Here is a 19292-nt window from a genome sequence, read left to right on the forward strand (position 1 = left end):
AAGTGAAAAATTCTGGAGTGGGACATTAAACAATATACAATCAATTAATTCTCAGTTGAATTGATGTTGAGAAAGAATTTAAGATATGGTATTCAGCTTTCTTGACTACTGAAAGGGGTTTCTATGCTAGTGTTGAAAAATCGTTTCATCACTATTCTATGCTTTAAGTCAAGTAGTATTTTAGCTCACCTGAGCTAAAAGCTCAAGTGAGTTATTCTGATCACCTGTATTCCGGCGTCCGTCCGTCTGTAAACTTTTAATATTTTTGACTTCTCAAAAACCACTGGGCCAATTTCAACCAAAGTTGGCACAAAACATCCTTAGGTAAAGGGAATTCTAAATTGTTAAAATAAAGGGCCAGGATACCTTCCAAGGGGAGATAATCAAGAAAAGGTAAAAATAGAGTAGGGTCATTAAAAAATCTTCTTCTCAAGAACCACTGGGCCAGAAAACCTGAGATTTATATGAAAGCTTCCTGACATAATGCAGATTCAAGTTTGTTAAAATCATGGGCGCCGGTGGTTGGATGGGGCCACAATAGGGGATCAAAGTTTTACATACAAATATATAGGAAAAATCATTAAAAATCTTCTTCTCAAGAACCACTGAGCCAGAAAAGCTGAGATTTATATGAAAGCTTCCTGATATAGTGCAGATTCTAAATTGTTAAAATCATGGCCCCCGGGGGTCGGATGGGGCCACAATAGGGGGTCAAAGTTGGGTTGTTTTTTGGGGGGTTTTGGGCATTTTTTTTTAGCTCACCTGAGCTGAAAGCTCAAGTGAGCTTTTCTGATCACCTGTATTCCGGCGTCCGTCTGTCCATCCGTCTCTCCGTCTGTAAACTTTTCACATTTTCAACTTCTTCTCAACAACCACTGGGCCAATTTCAACCAAAGTTGGCACAAAACATCCTTAGGTAAAGGGAATTCTAAATTGTTAAAATAAAGGGCCAGGCCACCTTCCAAGGGGAGATAATCAAGAAAAGGTGAAAATAGGGTAGGGTCATTAAAAAATCTTCTTCTTAAGAACCACTGAGCCAGAAAAGCTGAGATTTATATGAAAGCTTCCCTATATAATGCAGATTCTAAATTGTTAAAATCATGGCCCCCGGGGATCGGATGGTGCCACAATAGGGGATCAAAGTTTTACATACAAATATATAGGGAAAATCTTTAAAAAATCTTCTTCTCAAGAACCACTGAGCCAGAAAAGCTGAGATTTATATGAAAGTTTCCTTATATAATGCAGATTCTAAATTGTTAAAATCATGGCCCCCGGGGGTCGGATGGGGCCACAATAGGGGATCAAAGTTTTACATACAAATATATAGGGAAAATCTTTAAAAATCTTCTTCTCAAGAACCATTGGGCCAAAGAAGTTCACATTTACATGAAAGTTTTCTGACATAGTGTAGATTCAAGTTTGCAAAAACCATGGCCTCCAGGAGTAGGTTTGGGGCCATAATAGGGACTAAGGTTTTACATGCAAATAGATATGGAAAATCTTCAGATATGGACCAAGGTGACTCAGGTGAGCGATGTGGCCCATGGGCCTCTTGTTTTTTAATATAGTGCAGATTCAAATTTGTTAAAATCATGGCCCCCGGGGATCGGATGGGGCCACAAGGGGGGATGAAAGTTTTACATACAAATATATAGGAAAAATCTTTAAAAATCTTCTTCTCAAGAACCACTGAGGCAGAAAAGCTGAGATTTATGTGGAAGCTTCCTGATATAGTGCAGATTCTAAATTGTTAAAATCTTGGCCCCCGGGAGTCGGATGGAGCCACAATAGGGGGTCAAAGTTTGTTTTGTTTTTAGCTCACCTAAACCGAAGGTTCAAGTGAGTTTTTCCGATCACATTTTGTCCGTCTGTCTGTCTGTTCGTCTGTCTGTAAACTTTTCACATTTTCGACTTCTTCTTTAGAACCACTGGGCCAATTTCAACCAAACATGGCCAAAAGCTCAGTGAAGGGCTTTCAAGTTTGTTCAAATGAAGGGCCATGTCCCTTTCAAAGGGGAGATAATCACAAAAATGCAAAAATAGGGTGGGGTCATTTGAAAATCTTCTTCTCAAGAAGCACTGGACCAGAAGAGCTGAAATTTACCTGAAAGCTTCCTAATATATTGTAGATTCAAGTTTGTTGAACTCGTGGCCCCCAGGGGTAGGATGGGGCCACAAGGGGGGGATCAAAGTTTTACATACAAATATATAGGGGAAAACTTTGAAAATCTTCTCAAGAACCAATAAGCCAGAAAAGCTTAGATTGACATGAAAGCTTCTTGACATAATGCAGATTCAAGTTTGTTCAAATCATGGGCCCCGGGGTTGGATGGGGCCACAATAGGGGATGAAAACTTTACATAGAAATATATAGGAAAAATCTTTAAAAATCTTCTTCTCAAGAACCACTGAGCCAGAAAAGCTGATTTTTACATGAAAACTTTCTGACATAGTGCAGATTCAAGTTTGTTCAAATCATGGCCCCCGGAGGTAGGATGCCCTGGGCCATAAGTGGGGGGTGGGGGTCGAAGTATTACATACAAATATAGGAAAAAGCTTTATAAATCTTCTTCTCAAGAACCATTGGGCCAAAGAAGTTGACATTTACATGAAAGTTTTCTGACATAGTGTAGATTCAAGTTTGCAAAAATCTTGGCCTCCAGGGGTAGTTGCCCGGGGCCATAATAGGGACTAAGGTTTTACATGCAAATATATATGGAAAGTCTTCAGATATGGACCAAGGTGACTCAGGTGAGCGATTTGGCCCATGGGCCTCTTGTTTTGTTGATATAGTGTGAATTCAAGTTTGTTAAAATCATGGTCCCCGGGGATCGGATGGGGCCACAAGGGACGATCAAAGTTTTACATACAAATATATAGGTAAAATCTTTTAAAATCTTCTTCTCAAGAACCACTGAGCCAGAAAAGCTGAGATTTATATGAAAGCTTCCTGATATAGTGCAGATTCTAAATTGTTAGTATCATGGCCCCCGAGGGTCGGATGGGGCCACAATAGGGGTTCAAAGATTTTTTTTGGTTTTTTTGTTGTTTTTTTGTTGTTGATATTGTGCAGATTCAAGTTTGTTAAAATCATGGCCCCCAGGGATCGGATGGGGCCACAATAGGGGATCAAAGTTTTACATACAAATATATAGGGAAAATCTTTAAAAAATCTTCTTCTCAAGAACCACTGAGCCAGAAAAGCTGAGATTTATATGAAAGTTTCCTTATATAATGCAGATTCTAAATTGTTAAAATCATGGCCCCCGGGGGTCGGATGGGGCCACAATAGGGGATCAAAGTTTTACATACAAATATATAGGGAAAATCTTTAAAAAATCTTCTTCTCAAGAACCACTGAGCCAGAAAAGCTGAGATTTATATGAAAGTTTCCTTATATAATGCAGATTCTAAATTGTTAAAATCATGGCCCCCGGGGGTCGGATGGGGCCACAATAGGGGATCAAAGTTTTACATACAAATATATAGGGAAAATCTTTAAAAATCTTCTTCTCAAGAACCACTGAGCCAGAAAAGCTGAGATTTATATGAAAGCTTTCTGATATAGTGCAGATTCAGGTTTGTTAAAATCATGACCCCCTGGGGTAGGATGCTCGGTGCCACAGTAGGGGATCAAAGTTTTACATACAAATATATAGGGAAAATCTTTAAAAATCTTCTTCTCAAGAACCATTGGGCCAAAGAAGTTTACATTTACATGAAAGCTTTCTGACATAGTGTAGATTCAAGTTTGCAAAAACCATGGCCTCCAGGGGTAGGTTTGGGGCCATAATAGGGACTACGGTTTTACATGCAAATAGATATGGAAAATCTTCTGATATGGACCAAGGTGACTCAGGTGAGCGATGTGGCCCATGGGCCTCTTGTTTTTTAAATTGTCTAGGTTTATCACCTTTAGGCAATCATGAAATAATCCCCAATTGCTGAGAGATGGGAATCTCTTTTTTGGAGAAAATACAGTTAACAGATATTGATATGAGTTCTTTCAGATCTATCCAAAAACAGATTGAAAAATTCAACACTATGTCCATCACTACCTGGAGTTTTTTTTATATTTTTTAATACTTCAAACACTTATATTTCAGATATTGTTCTCTCCAAAGACTGAAATATTTTTGTCCAACTTTGGAACACAAGTTTGAATAATTTTGTGAAGATCTAAATCTAAAACTTCTGAATCTTTATTTGTATATAGAGTTTGGTGAAAACATTCAACTTCATTAAGTTTATCTGCTTGGTCATAGATCATACCATTTCCTTTAACTTCCAATTTTTATACTCCCGTCTTTAGACGGGTCGTATTATGGTACAGCGATGTCTGTACGTTCGTCCGTTCGGGGTTTTCTCTTTATAATTTCATTTCCCTTTCACATATCATGCTGAAACTTGCTGTGTAGCTTCTTTGTGGGTCATTCTAGATCATACTGCAATTTTGATCCATTTCGACCTTTTTTCCAGGAGTTTTGCCCCTTTATTTGGAAATAATTATTATATGGAGTGTACATAATTTATCCGCCCTAATCCTGCCACAGTTTTCAAGTCAGAGCCTTCTTATTTTGTGGAGTGTTTGTATGGGTATTGAAGATGTGCACGTGGGATGGATTTTGATTTTCTACAATTTTTGAGAAAATTACAGGTTGTTAAACTTAGTCTATTTGGAAATTAATATTCTATGGAGGGTACATAATTTGTCTGCCCAACTCCTCCCACAGTTTTCAAGTGAGGACCTTCTTATTTTGTGGAGTGTTTGTATAGGTACTGAAGATGTGCATGTGGGATGGGTGTTGATTTTCTACAATTTCTTAAAAAATTACAGGTTGTTGAACTTGGTCTATTTGGAAATTAATATTCTACGAAGGGTACATAATTTGTCCGCCCAACTCCTCCCACAGTTTTCAAGTGAGGATCATCTTATTTTGTGGAGTGTTTGTATGGGTATTGAAAATGTGCATCTGGGGAAGGATTTTGATTTTCTTCCATTTTTTTCAGAAATTACAGGTTGTTGAACTTGTCCATTTTGAGGAAATCTCGATTTTTAAGCTAAGACCCTTTGGTCTTATGAAAGTTTGTCACAGCCTCATGATGGCTGATACTACCTGAAGCAAAGTTATACAAATTATAGCACAAGAAACACACCCTATGTAAGCATTTCACGGGCATATTATGTACCGTTTGCGGTACTCTTGTTTAATAGTTTTATTCAAATAATTGCATTTTTCCAGATTGCAGAAATACCCTGTGGGTTTTACCCTTCCTCTATCCATCTAGCTTTAGATCTCGTGATATGGCCATCCATTTTTTCTTTTCTCAAGTTTTCTAAACTTAGCCTCTTTTCTTCAATAAGATGCAAGTCTATTTTTTCTTCAGTTTCTAAGTTACCTTTTTTTTCTTCAAGTAGAGACATTTCTTGTTTTCTCCATTGTTTTTATACCCCCCCACAACAAGTTGTGTGTGTGTGTGTGTGGGGGGGGGGTATACTGGAATCGGGTTGTCCGTCCGTCCGTCTGTAGACGCAATGGTTTCCGGACTCTAAAGCATTATCCTTTCCACCTACCGTCACCATATCATATATATGGACTACCCATGGGATGAAGATGTTCCATATCGATTTTGGGGTGAAAAGGTCAAAGGTCAAGCGCACTAAACATCAAAGTAGTAATATGGTTTCCGGGCTCTAAAGCGTTATCCTTTCCACCTACAGTCATCATATCGTACATATGGACTACCCATGGGATGAAGATGTTCCCTATCGATTTTGGGGTCAAAAGGTCAACGATCAAGTGCACTGGACATCGAAGTAGTAATATGGTTTCCAGGCTCTAAAGCGTTATCCTTTCCACCTACAGTCACCATATCATACATATGGACTACCCATAGGATGAAGATGTTCCCTATCAATTTTGGGGTCAAAAGGTCAAAGGTCAAGCGCACTCGACATCGAAGTAGCAATATGGTTTCCAGGCTCTAAAGCGTTATCCTTTCCACCTACAGTCACCATATCATACATATGGACTACCCATAGGATGAAGATGTTCCCTATCAATTTTGGGGTCAAAAGGTCAAAGGTCAAACACACTGGACATTGAAGTAGCAATATGGTTTCCGGGCTCTAAAGTGTTATCCTTTCCACCTACAGTCACCATATCATACATATGGACTACCCATGGGATGAAGATGTTCCCTATCAATTTTGGGGTCAAAAGGTCAAAGGTTATGCACACTGGACATCGAAGTAGCAATATGGTTTCCATTTAAATTCTTTAATGGCTTTTTTCATCGCATGGAGATGCTGTGTTCCTAGATACCTTTTGGATCATAATACTGAAGTTTTACCTATTACCTACACCCTTTGGGAGATTGGGGTAAGCGGGGGGTATTCTTAGTGAGCATTGCTCACAGTACCTCTTGTTTCTTATAGGAAGAGTATGAAACAGTAACACCCCTTATTTCCACAAGTAAAACCTCCAATAGTATATTATCATCAATAGATCTTGTGTTATCCATGTCACTTTTAATATATTGTCTACAGACTTTATGAATAGTTTCTTTGACTTTCTGTACATATTCTTTATCTGAAAGAAGACTATAATCAAATTTCCAAAGTCCACATCCCCTTTTAAAAGAGTTAAATCTTCATTCTACAACAACTATGAAGTGATCTGATCTATAACCAGGTTTAATTAAGTATGTTTCCACAGAATTGGACAAACTTTCAGAGATTAAAATGTAATCTAGATGACCCTGTATTAAGGGTGTCTTTTTATGCCATGTATAAACCTGTCTATCAGGATTCAAAATTCTAAAATAATTTAGAAATTTCAAGTCATCCATAATTTGTAATAATTTCTTGCTTGCTTTTGGATTATTTATTGAAGTATGATTAATTGTATCATACCTTTTTTTGCTTTTTGAAATAGACCTTTGATATTTGGTATGTTGGTGAGTTTGATTTATTATCAAAGTTCACAACACTGTTCCTTGCTTGAAGCACAGATAGATACAGGCAAATGTTATGTACCACAAGTCTTAATTTTCCACTGTAAAGATGATCCCACATAAACTATGGAAAATGGAAAGGAAGACATCAGTTTTACTGTGCGAAATTCTTGATTCTTGACACATTTTGATGACCATAAAAAATAGTTTTGTTACTGAATCTGTGGCCATTTGTCAAAATTATATTGATGTAGTTTATAGAAAATAGCATTGGCAGAGGATCCAATGATGTTTAGGTTCAATGACATATTTTTTTTCATTTCAGTCATGTGAAAAAGCACTTAAGGCTATGTTGTATGATGAGGATGCCAATATTGCCTCCAGACACCAGACCACCCATGATTTGTCGTCCTTGTCATCGGCTTCATCCTCTTCAGGATCCGTTCAGGCCTTGGTGAAACAGTTTTCTAACAGCGTTACTAATCTTCACACAACAATGAGATACCCCACCGGTGGACAGATACCCGGGGACCAGTTTACCCGTCAGCAGGCGGAGGCAGCTGTAGAAATTGCAGCGAAAGTGATTGAGGAATGTGAAAACTGTTTGGGATTTTGACCTTTTTAATTATAAGTGTCATTATACTTGTCGGACATGGCTGGTGGACCTATGGTCATAGTGTTCACAACCAATGGGAAAACCTAATTTTTTGTACTATAAACACTATTGTTATTTTAACTTTTATTGCAGTAGATACCAACAACTGAAATAGATTGGGGGGAGGGGACAGTACTATTATATAGCATTATTGAATTCATGTCAATAGACTGTGAGGGAACAGTACTATTATATAACGTTACTGAATCCATGTCAATAGACTGTGAGGGAACAGTACTATTATATAACGTTATTGAATCCATGTCAATAGACTGTGAGGGAACAGTACCATTATATAACGTTATTGAATCCATGTCTTGGGTCTTTTGATATAATGTGATTAAGGCTTGATGCACTAACCTAAGATATTTATTGGCAATAAGCCCATGTCGAACATTTTTTTCTTTCTGCTGAAAAATAACACAACCATTATAAATGTAACATATGTGCTTGTTTTAGAGGAAAAAGTTTCTCTTAACTTAAATTCTCTTGGTATCAAAACTCATTAAACACATCTTGACTAATATAATCCGTATTTTTGGGGCGATTTTTGATAACCAATTGTAAAACAGTAAGTTCTAATGTTTTGCATAATTTGATTCAAATTAACACAGGAAGTGATGTGATGTGTGCACCTATATTCTAAATGTAGCATATAACATTGTTTGTACATCCTTCTAACATCTGTAGGTATAATGAGGTTTAGTGTACTTATACTTTTCATCTATTGATGCAGGTGTTATTATGTACTTTGATATACATTTGAACTGTGTTTAGGGATCTGTATACTTTTACACATATAGTATTATTCTGGTATACATGTAGAGTTTGTTACTATCTGCTTTATTTTTTTGCGTTTTGAGTTTTAGCTCACCTGAACTTTTGGCTTGGGTGAGGTTTTTTTTCCACATCAGAGGTTTTAGGTGTTGAGTAGAAACATGCAGGAATATCCTTGAAATGCATGAAGAGAACATTTCGTGTAACTTGGTATGGAAACATCCATCAGGGGGTGGAGAGATATAGCCTTCTGTATCTACATTGGACTGTTAAAAGTTAACCAGGGGGTGGGGAGATGTAGTCTCCCTCTGTATCTACCACTGGACTGTTAAAGTTTACGAGGGGGTGGGGAGATGTGGAGCATCGCGCTCAAAATTACACGGCCTCTCACCTCTGGTCAGCGCGGGTTCGAATTCCGCTCGCGCCGGTAAGTGAGTAAGTTTCCCAATTTACTTCCGGGAGGTCGGTGGTCTCTTCCCAGGTACATCGTATCTGGTTTCTCTTCCACCATTAAAAACTGGGCGCCACAAGATAACTGAAAAATTGGTGAGTGTGGTGGAAAACAATCAACAATCAATCGTTAATGCTTTGGGATTTTCAGTTTAATTACGAATTGACGTCATACTTGGCTGCACCTTCCCAGGAATAATTTGCCATGCAGTTGGTATCCTGATCGACATTAAGAAAACCAAAAACGAAGGCTTCAAGAGAGGATCTTGTCCATTTTCGAAAGAGGAGGAAGGGTTGAGTGACCCAGTGGACAGGGTGAAAGGAGGCGGACAATCATCCCATTTCTACCTCCCAAAAGTATTGCTAAATATCAGTGTCACATTAATCAGATGTTCACTACTACACTAAATATCAGTGTCACATTAATCAGATGTTCACTCCTACACCCAGTATTTCCTGTCTAAATATATTAGTACTATTACACCAAACTCTTTCATTACAAACTTATTGTACAACTGAACGTCTAGATACAGACCGTCCTATAACAAATCCTTCTTTAAGACGTCTTCATATCGGTGAAAAGTTCTCGAGACGTTAAACAAGATGCAATGAATCCTTCAAGTTCATCAGTTATAGTCCAAGCAGTCAGACATTGTTATACATGTTGAAAATGAGGACCTGATATTGCTTATCTAAAAGGTCGGAAATTCAGAACCCCGGACCCAGTTGCACAAATGTTAGTTAACGTTAACTGACCGTTAACTTGCCATTAAATTGAATATTTATATAGCGTTAGCTTGAAGTTACTGCCTGTTAAACTTGACTAACTTTTGTGCAACTGGCCTCTAACTGACGATAGAACTCTGTCGAATATACTGCCAGACGATGAGCTTCATATGAAAAGATCTTGATTCTGTCAGAATGAATATTAAGTATAGGAAGAATGTTGAATTACATATGATAAAACAAAAAAGTATACCACCTACTCTTCTGTATTTAGTCATCCAGAAGTTATCACAGTAGGGTTACATGAGGATTCTGGCTGACATAGCTTGTCTTTGTAAGGCTCAACATTACAACAGTATTTTAAACGAACTTGGCTTTAATTCCAAATTTGGCAATCTACTTTACTCCCAAGTTTCCCTTTCATCCCCATGGGGAACCGGGTTAGACTAGGTCCTCAGTACCCCCTGCTTATTGTAAGAGGGGACTAAATGATGAGACCGCCGAAACCAAGGTCCCGTGTCACAGCAGTTGTAGCACGTAAAAGATCCCTCCCTGCTCAATGACCATAAGCGCCGAACATAGGCCTACATTTTGCAGCCCTTCACAAGAGGGACGTTAAACAATATTTTATCAATTAATCCCAAGTTTCCTTTAAAATAACGAATTTTTTTAAAATATCAATACATGTAATATCCCAGGCAATTGAAGGAGTGAAATTGAGCTGCTGTATCTTTACTGCATTTTCCACCAAGCCCACGTTCTTACTTCTCAAGAACTGCTGTGAAAGGAGAAACCTCTGATTTAGAACTGATACTAGAATGTAAAACTGATACGGTACCAATTTTGATGCACTAGATGCGCATTTCGACAAATAATGTCTCTTCAGTGATGCTCAAGCTGAAATTTTGGAAATCCGAAACAATAAACTTGTAAGAGCTAAAAGGGAAAACTGCCAAAGACGAGTTAAATTCGTACAAGGATCAGAGCTATGCATGGGGGACATAATCCTTAATTTTGAAATGAATTTCTAAATTTTATCACAGCAATTAAATAACCCTGATGTATTGTTATGTAACATACAGGAGAAGTGGTGCAAATAAAATGTGGATTCTCAAAAATCTGCAGAACGTTTAGTAAATTTGAAATTACAAAACTTCTCCAAAATCAACAGCAGCAAAACTTTCGACACTTTAAATCAGCATTCCCCACGATCAATAAAAGATAACGCATTTTGCAGGGGAAAACCCCGCATATTTTGTGATCAGTCATCCAAAAAATATTTTGCTAAGATCGTACATGCAAGGTGAAGATAACGAACAGTGATCAATCTCATAACTCCTACAAGCAATACAAAATAGATAGTTGGGCAAACACGGACCCCTGGACACACCAGAGGTGGGATCAGGTGCTTAGGAGGAGTAAGCATCCCCTCTTGACCGGTCACACCCGCCGTGAGCCCCATATCCTGATCAGGTAAACGGAGTTATCCACAGTCAAAATCGGTGTGACAAGGACGGCTTAACAATCGGTATGAAACACGTCAGACAGCATTTGACCCAATGCGAGGTTGTATTGACGAACTAGATCGTTATAACGACCATAGCATTTGCGAAATGCTGACTTCAATCGAGACTGTTGAAATCACTGTAACATCAACTTGTTTGTCAGTAGCTTACCTCGATTTAAAAACTGACTATACCTAGAACAAGCTATTGCATATCGAATCAGTTGAGATATATAAACACCATATGCTACATAAATGTGGGAAGTTGACGATGGAGAAGCTGAAATCATCCCGTTTGTCATACAGTTGAGTTGTCAGTTTGCCGTTAATGTCTACTTTCAATACAATATCTAAGTATGAAGCAAAAGTGGACGACTTTGTCCTTTATTTCGAGCTCACAGGGATATATCAAATCGACATATGAATGAAAGCTATCATTGTTAATAGACAAAACGTTATCGATATATCTAAAAGTCGAATTGAAGGTCACAGCGAGAGATTTTTTCTTCTCGCGTAGAAGTTTTTGAATAAATTCTGCTTCATATGAATATAAAAGCAGGTCAGCTAACAAAGGAGCACAATTCGTGCCCATGGGAATTCCAACAGACTGTTGGAAGACCTGATCACCAAAGACCACGAAGATATTGTCAATGAGGAACTCTAGCATATTTTTTATTTCAACTTCGGAGTACTTGTGCGTGGAATCAGAATGGTGTTTAACAAAGTAAGTTTTTTGAATGACTGATCACTAGATATGAATATTTCCGTTTTTGTTGAAGAAGCAACTGTCTATGATGTCAAAAAGTCTAGTCTTTAATTTATCGTGAGGAATGGTCGTGTATAGTGTTAAAAAGTCATAGGTTTCAATGCTAATGATTTGGGAAAAATTCTGTGATTTCAAGTTTACTAAAAGTTCTTTAGAATTTTTTAGAACCCACATTTGATTAACACCACTTCTGGCATATGTAGTCGCACAGTAAGTTTGAAGTTCTCCTTCACAGCTGTTAATATTTTCGTGAGGAGCAAAGCTAGGGGCTTGGTAGAGCACTTACTGAATCCAGCAATGTATCTTTGTAAGGGTTTTTATGTAGTTTAGGAATCCAGTATAGGTACAGTAACTCATATTCATTCGACCCATTGACTGGAATATTAAATGTGTCTAAAACTGAAGCAATGTTTTGAAGAATTTCGTCTTTTGAAAGGACAGTTGGAGTATAAGTATGATTACCAAAAGTGGAATTAATGCCAAGTTCGTTTAAAATACAGTTGTAATAATAAGCCTTACAAACAAAGACAATGTTGTTACTAGCTTTGTCAGCTGGAACCAAAACATATTCCTCATGTAACCTATCTAATTCTTTTATCACATCTGGTTTACTAAACACAGAAGGATAGATGGTACGTACTTTTGTTTTCATGTGTCTAATGCGGGATATTAATATCCCTCTTATGCTTTTAACCCATTCTGACAATGTATCAAGTTCTTTTTCATATTAGCCCATCGTCTGGCATATATTCGACAGAACTCATAATAGAGATGACGTTCTGTCGCCAATTAAAAGACCGAGGTTCTCTGTATTTAGGACCTTTAAGATAGGTGATTTGAGGTCCTCATTTTCAACTACATGTATATCAACATCACCAGTAATGACATGTCCAGCTGGACTATAGTTGAAAGAAGATGAAGAACAAGAACATGTTGGTGGATTACATATAAGATGGTCTATATCTATGCACTGCAAAGTTTGTTTTTAATTAAAAAGTTTGGATGCAATAGTAGAAGTATAGTTGTAGGAAATACAGGATGTAGAATTGAATTGAAATAAGTTGGAATATACGACTGAACCCTTTTATGACGAAGAATGTTGCTTATGTTGACGGCATCTATTCCTTTGTTTGTAAATTTGAGTTTAAGGAACTGACGGCATTATTTGGAAGGAATATCATTCATGGTCCGTGCTGGTTTATAGAGCCTGTGGTAGGCAACATCCATAATCATAGAGTTCAGTCTTTATTCAGGTGTTGAAAAATCCAAGTATAGACTAGCCATAGCTTCTTCAAATAACGTGTGTAAAACCCTCAGTGGAATAGAGTAAAGTTTTGTACGAATATGATATGGACCCAATTGTCTGTTGACGTGCATTCTGAAGTTTATATTTAAAAAATGCTGGAGGTTCTCAATATGTCTTTCGCTATCAGGTCTTCCATTAGTCTGTTGGAATTCCGAGGAGCACGAATTGTGTTCCTTTATTAGGCAACAGGTGTATGAAAAGTGAAGATAACGAACAGTGATTAATATCATAATCCATATAAGCAATACAGAATAGACTAGGGCAAACACGGACCCCTGGATATACCAGAGGTGGGGGTCAGGTGCCTAGGAGGAGTAAGCATCCCCTGTCGACCGGTCATACCCACCGTAAGCCCTATATCTTGATCAGATAAACGAAGTCGATTTAAATACTAATCATACGCAGAACAAGCTCTTGTGTATCGAATCAGTTGAGTTTATAAACACAATATGCAGGTGATTGTGGAATTTTGCTATATAGTTGTTGACGGAGAAGCTTAAATCATCCCATTTTTCATCATGTTGAGTTGTTAGTTTACCGTTGATATTCATTTTTGATAAAATATCTTCCATATGAAGCAGAGGTGGACGACTTTGTGGCGTCTTTTGTTTCGAGTTCACTAGACTTATCGAATCGACATATGAATGAAAATTAGCATTGTTAATGGATAAAACGATGACGATCTATTTAAATATCGCATTGAAGGACACATCAAGACATGTTTTCTTTTCACGTAGACGTTTTTCATTAGATTCTGCTTCATATGAAAGTAAAGCAGGTCAACCAAGAAAGAAGCACAGTTCGTGCCCATGGGAATTCCAACAGACTGTTGGAAGACCTGATCACCAAAAACTACAAAGATAAATTTAAATGAGGTACTCCAGCATATTTTTAATTTCAACTTCAGAGTACTTTTGTGTATAATCGGAGTGGTGTTCACGAAGTAATTTTTTTTCGATTACTAATCACTAGGTATGAATATTTCCGTTTTCCATTTTTGTTGAAGAAGCAACTGTCTTTTATGACAAAAAGTCTAGTCTTTAATTTATCGTGGGGAATGGTCATGTAAAGTGTTGAAAAGTCTAAATTTGCGGTATTTCACCCACAGTCGATACGAGGGAAAATTTCTCGACTAGACGTCAACCAACCAACCGCATACACAACATAATCAGGGCACTGACCTGCATTCTTCAGGGGTGTGATTTTTCCTCTTTTCAGAGGAAATTCTCTGATTTGCTCAATTTTCGAAAAAATGAAACACTCTGGATCTAAAGTGGCAGAAAATGATATTTTTCCAGGTAGGGTGAGGTGTTTTCCTCCCCTTTCGACCAATTTTCCTCAGATTTCTGAGGAATTCAGTCACATCCCTGATTCTTAATCATATCTAAAGTTCAATATAACCAATGTTGAAACCTGTGGGGATGTGAGTTAGAATAGGTCCTCGATAACCCTTGCTTGTCGTAAAAGGCGATTAAATGGGACATTCCTTCGGATGCGACCACAAAAACCGAGGACCTGTGTCAAGGGCAGGTGTCGCAGGATAAAGATCACTCCCTACTCTAAGCCGTGAGTGCCGAACATGGGCTTATAGTTTGTAGCCCTTCACCGACAATGATGACGTCTTCATATGAGTGATCATATCAAGATTTATTTGTTTAAACTTGATTTTTTTATCATTATATGTATAATAACATATTTCAAATAGTTGTTACAAATATTTTTCGAAGTCATAGAAATATCATATACAACGTTGATGTAGATATAGCAACAGTAGAATAACATAGAAATTACTCAAGGAATAATATATAAACAATGTAGTCTTAAGTTGACCGTATAGTTATAATGATAAATACTTAAGGATATTATAATGTACTGGTCTCTTCACAGTAGTCAAGTTACATTAATTTACAAAGATGTTCAAAATATTTATGCTCTTTTACATTTATATACTTCAATACTGATGTATAGAAACATAATGATTTTTTAACAAGATTATACATATTAAAAGTTGTTTCACTTAAAGAATCTAATCCACATAACATTTTATGTTTATATATTCTATAGGATACATAAGTAATATAAAGTAAAGATGGGTGAACTTGACGAACAATAAGCCTATTCATGATTGGGCACCGGTCGCGAATCTCGAGTTTAAAATCTGCATTGATGGTACCCGTAGTTACAATAGATACAGTGCCGTACTAAAACGCTGTCCAAGATATTTAGAATTAAAAACAAATATATAGATCATACTTCAAAGAAGGATATTTAATCAAAATCATCATCAGAATTTGTTTCACAGGCAGCATCATGTATATCAGACATTAAGCAGTTTTAGCACACATAATTACACTGATACCTGAAGTACCTAGGGTACCAAATGGCACTGCATATAGTTGTATACTCGCAACAGCCAACAGTATGTGTTCCACATTTCCATTGACATATTAACTGATGTGAATGAGAAACCTCACATGTTTTGTAGTGTAAATCAAATGTGGAATAGCGTTTTCTATATAGTGCAGTATTAATATAATACGTTGATTTGGATTCAGTTTTCCCCCCACTAATGTTTTTGAACAGCATTTACAACCTACTGGTACTACTATACCAAATATAATAAAGGCATCAGTTCTCGCCTCCTTTGGTACAACTCTGAGGCCGGTTTTACAGTTACAGAACGCACATTTGCTGTTAGATTTCCCAGCAAATACAAATGGGACAGAAACAGACACTAGATTTGCTTTTGTTTTTGTACTGAACTGTAGTTCACTGTGTCTTTTAGACAGTCTGCACTGATTGCATATTTGGCTTTTATCATTATCTCTTCAAGTAACTTCTTAAGCATTGTTGAAATTGTTCTCTTTAACTTTAAATTTTCTTTTTTATTAATAAACATCCATATTTCACAGGAGGCCCCATATACACTTCTTTACATTTATTCACTAGCTGCATGTTGGAATCAATTACTTAATTGTGATCGTCATTAAACTGCATGCTATGAATAATACTTAAGCATAAAATACCAGAGAGAAATAATTATGGGAAGTCTAATAATTCATAAGAAAAAATAATAGGTAGGAAAAATTGGTATTTGAACCACAGATATACAATCTGGGTCTCTCCAAAGCTTCAGTGAGACTTTCGCTATACCACCTCGGCTACCAATGTGTGAATTTCGGGCTATGTAAAGTCACCCGTCGTGGACATAGAAATTTTCTTGATAATACGACAAAAGTTATACACAAGAAGTAACTTTTTTCCATAGAGTGGGTCAAGTCTCCATACTTTTATTTACAAAACATATTACACCTGAACATGTACTAACATATTTTACTTAGTTCACAAAACTATGGCCCACTCTATGTGAAAATCTGCTTGAGGAAGTCAAATTTACTGTTATTTTGTGCGTTTTTAGCGTATACGTGATTATGAATAGGATTTTTGCAATGTTCCTTTGAAATGGGCACATTGAAAAAGCATTTTTGGAAACTATGGATTGATAGTTTTAACTAGAATGCAAATTTTCTTTTTCTGCAAATGTCTAAAAATAAAGCATGAAAAAAAATTCTTTTTCTGGAGAGTTTCAATTTTTACTTTGATAGTTGTCCTTCTGTGGGTTCTCGGCTCGATAAAGTCACACATCTTCTTTAAGTATTTGGTTTTATCATTTTGTTCTAGAAAAAATCCAACAACAATTAATGTGTTTCCATTGAACTTTGAAGGATAGATAACTGCTAACAGTGTTCGATACATTTAAAACATTATCACACTCGTAAATCAAATGTTTTGTAGTCTCAACTTGCTTACAATGTGTACATTCATTCTTTACATCTTTTTTCCATTTGCTAATATATGCATTATTACATAATATGTTATTCAACAACTTATAACTGAATTCCGCTATTAGTTTGTCTTTCAAATCTTTAATCTTACATTTATATTTGAATCACCGTATATTCTGAATTCTTCAGACAGTAATGCCTGAAAATTGGTTTTGCAAAACTTTTTTGCAACAAAATTTTTATTAAAAAGATTATTTGATGTTTTAAGTATATTGGTAAATCCAAGAAGGAAGTTAAAATTAGTGGCATTTTGTTTATTTACACAGCTTGAATTTGAAAAATCGTTTAGTCCTCGAATTTTTCTCGTGATTGTCATAATAATTTTATATTCACACAGCCAGTTAGATTTGTCTTTAATATTTGAATAATGTTCTCTAGCGGTTTAAAAATTCCATCATCAAACAAATCCCTAACATATAAGATACCAGATATCGCCCAATTATCGAAGAAAATGGGGTTTCCTTTATAGATTTGTGTTGGACCATAATGGTTGTTGTAAAATATCATCAGGTAATCTTTTATCATAGTTAAGTTCAATTTCAACAGTATTTTATTCATGTATATATATATAATAGAGAGAGAGAGAGAGAGAGAGAGAGAGAGAGAGAGAGAAAACACATACATAAATGGGATTAGACAGCAGGCACAATGCCTATATAAGCCCTTTCCATAGGTCAAAGGTCAGTTATGACAAAATAAAATTAATGTAGTACATGAAAATATAACAAAAGATTGAAGAAGAAGACAAATAAATGAAAAAATAAATAATTATAAAAAGGGAGGATATGACTATGTGCCGGTTAAGTTAAGAATATAACAATTAATCATACAATATTTTGGATTCAGAAGTACATGTATATGTTTAGCTTTACAGTGAAGTATTGAGTGAGTACATATTTACATATATTTTGCACAAGAATATTAAATACTGAATCTTCGACTTTTTTCAATGAAGGAATGGACTGTATCAAATGTTTTTGAATTAGTACTAAAAGATTCGCCATTGACACCATTTAACAATATTTGAACTGTAACTTGGATATTAATAATTGAACGTAAGTTATTCAAGAGCAGCATTTCTCTTTGTGCATTGTAATATGGACATTCCATGAACAAATGGTAACTCTCCTCACATGGATTACCACAAAGATTACAAGATGGATTACTAATAAGACAATGATTGAAGAGATGCGCATTGAGATTGCTAGCCTGATTGCGAAGTTGGTAATGTATGATATTTACTCTACGTTTACCATAATTATATAATTTAATATATGTATTTCTTGCGGGTTTTTTAAAGTTTGTTTTTGAAAGATGTAATAGAGGGTGATTTTGTTATGTCTTCAGGAAGGTTATTCCATAGTTTTATTGTTGCTGGTACAAAACTATTCATATATGATGATGTTCTAACCTGAGGAGCAGTATAGGTCCTAGAGGCCCTAAGTCTGTAATTATGATGTGATGATTCACATAATTCTAACATCTCTACAAGATAGTCTGGAGTATATCCATTTTTAATTTTATAGAGAAGAATAAGCCTATGATTTCTTCTGATTTCTAAAGGTTCGCATCCCAGTTCAGTATAGAGTTTACTTCTTGAAGAATTATATCTCATTCCTGTAATAACACGTGCTGCTTCAATTTGTACATCTTCTAGTAATTTTGAATCTTGGATGCTACAACCATCCCATACAACATCAGCATATTCTAGTACTGGTCTGAGAAAAGAAAAATATATTTTGATAAGGGAGTCTCTTCTAAGTGTGTATTTGAGCATTCTAAGAATATTTAGACGATTGTATGCTCTTTGGTAAATTCCTTGAATATGTGATGAGCAACTTCCATTAGACTGGAATTGAAGGCCTAGATGAGTATGCTTGTCACATTTCATTATTGGTTCACCTTGAGTGCCAAAATGGATTGTAGGGTAGGACATTGATTTTCGAGTAAAATCAACATTTACAGTTTTATTTGGGTTAAAATCCACTGCCCACTGTATAGACCAGCTTCTAATACTTTCAAGATCAGATGTTAATGACTGTGTTGAACTAATTACATCATCATCCACTATAACAACAGAGATATGTCATCTGCAAAAGGCCTTATATGATTTACTAAGTTAGTATTAATGTCATTTAGGCCAAGATAAATAAATTGTGTGTTTCCGGTTCCCCGACCGACCCTAAAATATTTGAGCCGACCCTTAAAAATTTATCCGCCGATATATATTCCGGAAGTAAACAATTCCGGTTTCACTATTAGAAATCTTAATTTTGATCACTTGCTTGTTTGAGAAAATACAT

At 36.2% G+C, this 19292-nt stretch overlaps 1 protein-coding gene across 1 annotated transcript in view; it reads left to right on the forward strand.

Annotated features, from left to right (window-relative positions):
• LOC125670899 (sacsin-like) overlaps positions 1–8454 on the forward strand; it is a 76076-nt gene extending 67622 nt beyond the window's left edge. The window contains exon 11 of the mRNA XM_056163928.1: positions 7286–8454. Within this exon, the coding sequence (XP_056019903.1) occupies positions 7286–7576 (291 nt within the window). The 3' untranslated portion in view covers positions 7577–8454. The remainder of the gene's footprint in view (positions 1–7285) is intronic.
• Positions 8455–19292: the final 10838 nt, after the last annotated feature.

The sequence above is a fragment of the Ostrea edulis genome, chromosome 4, assembly GCF_947568905.1.
Source record: "Ostrea edulis chromosome 4, xbOstEdul1.1, whole genome shotgun sequence".
NCBI lineage: Eukaryota > Metazoa > Mollusca > Bivalvia > Ostreida > Ostreidae > Ostrea > Ostrea edulis.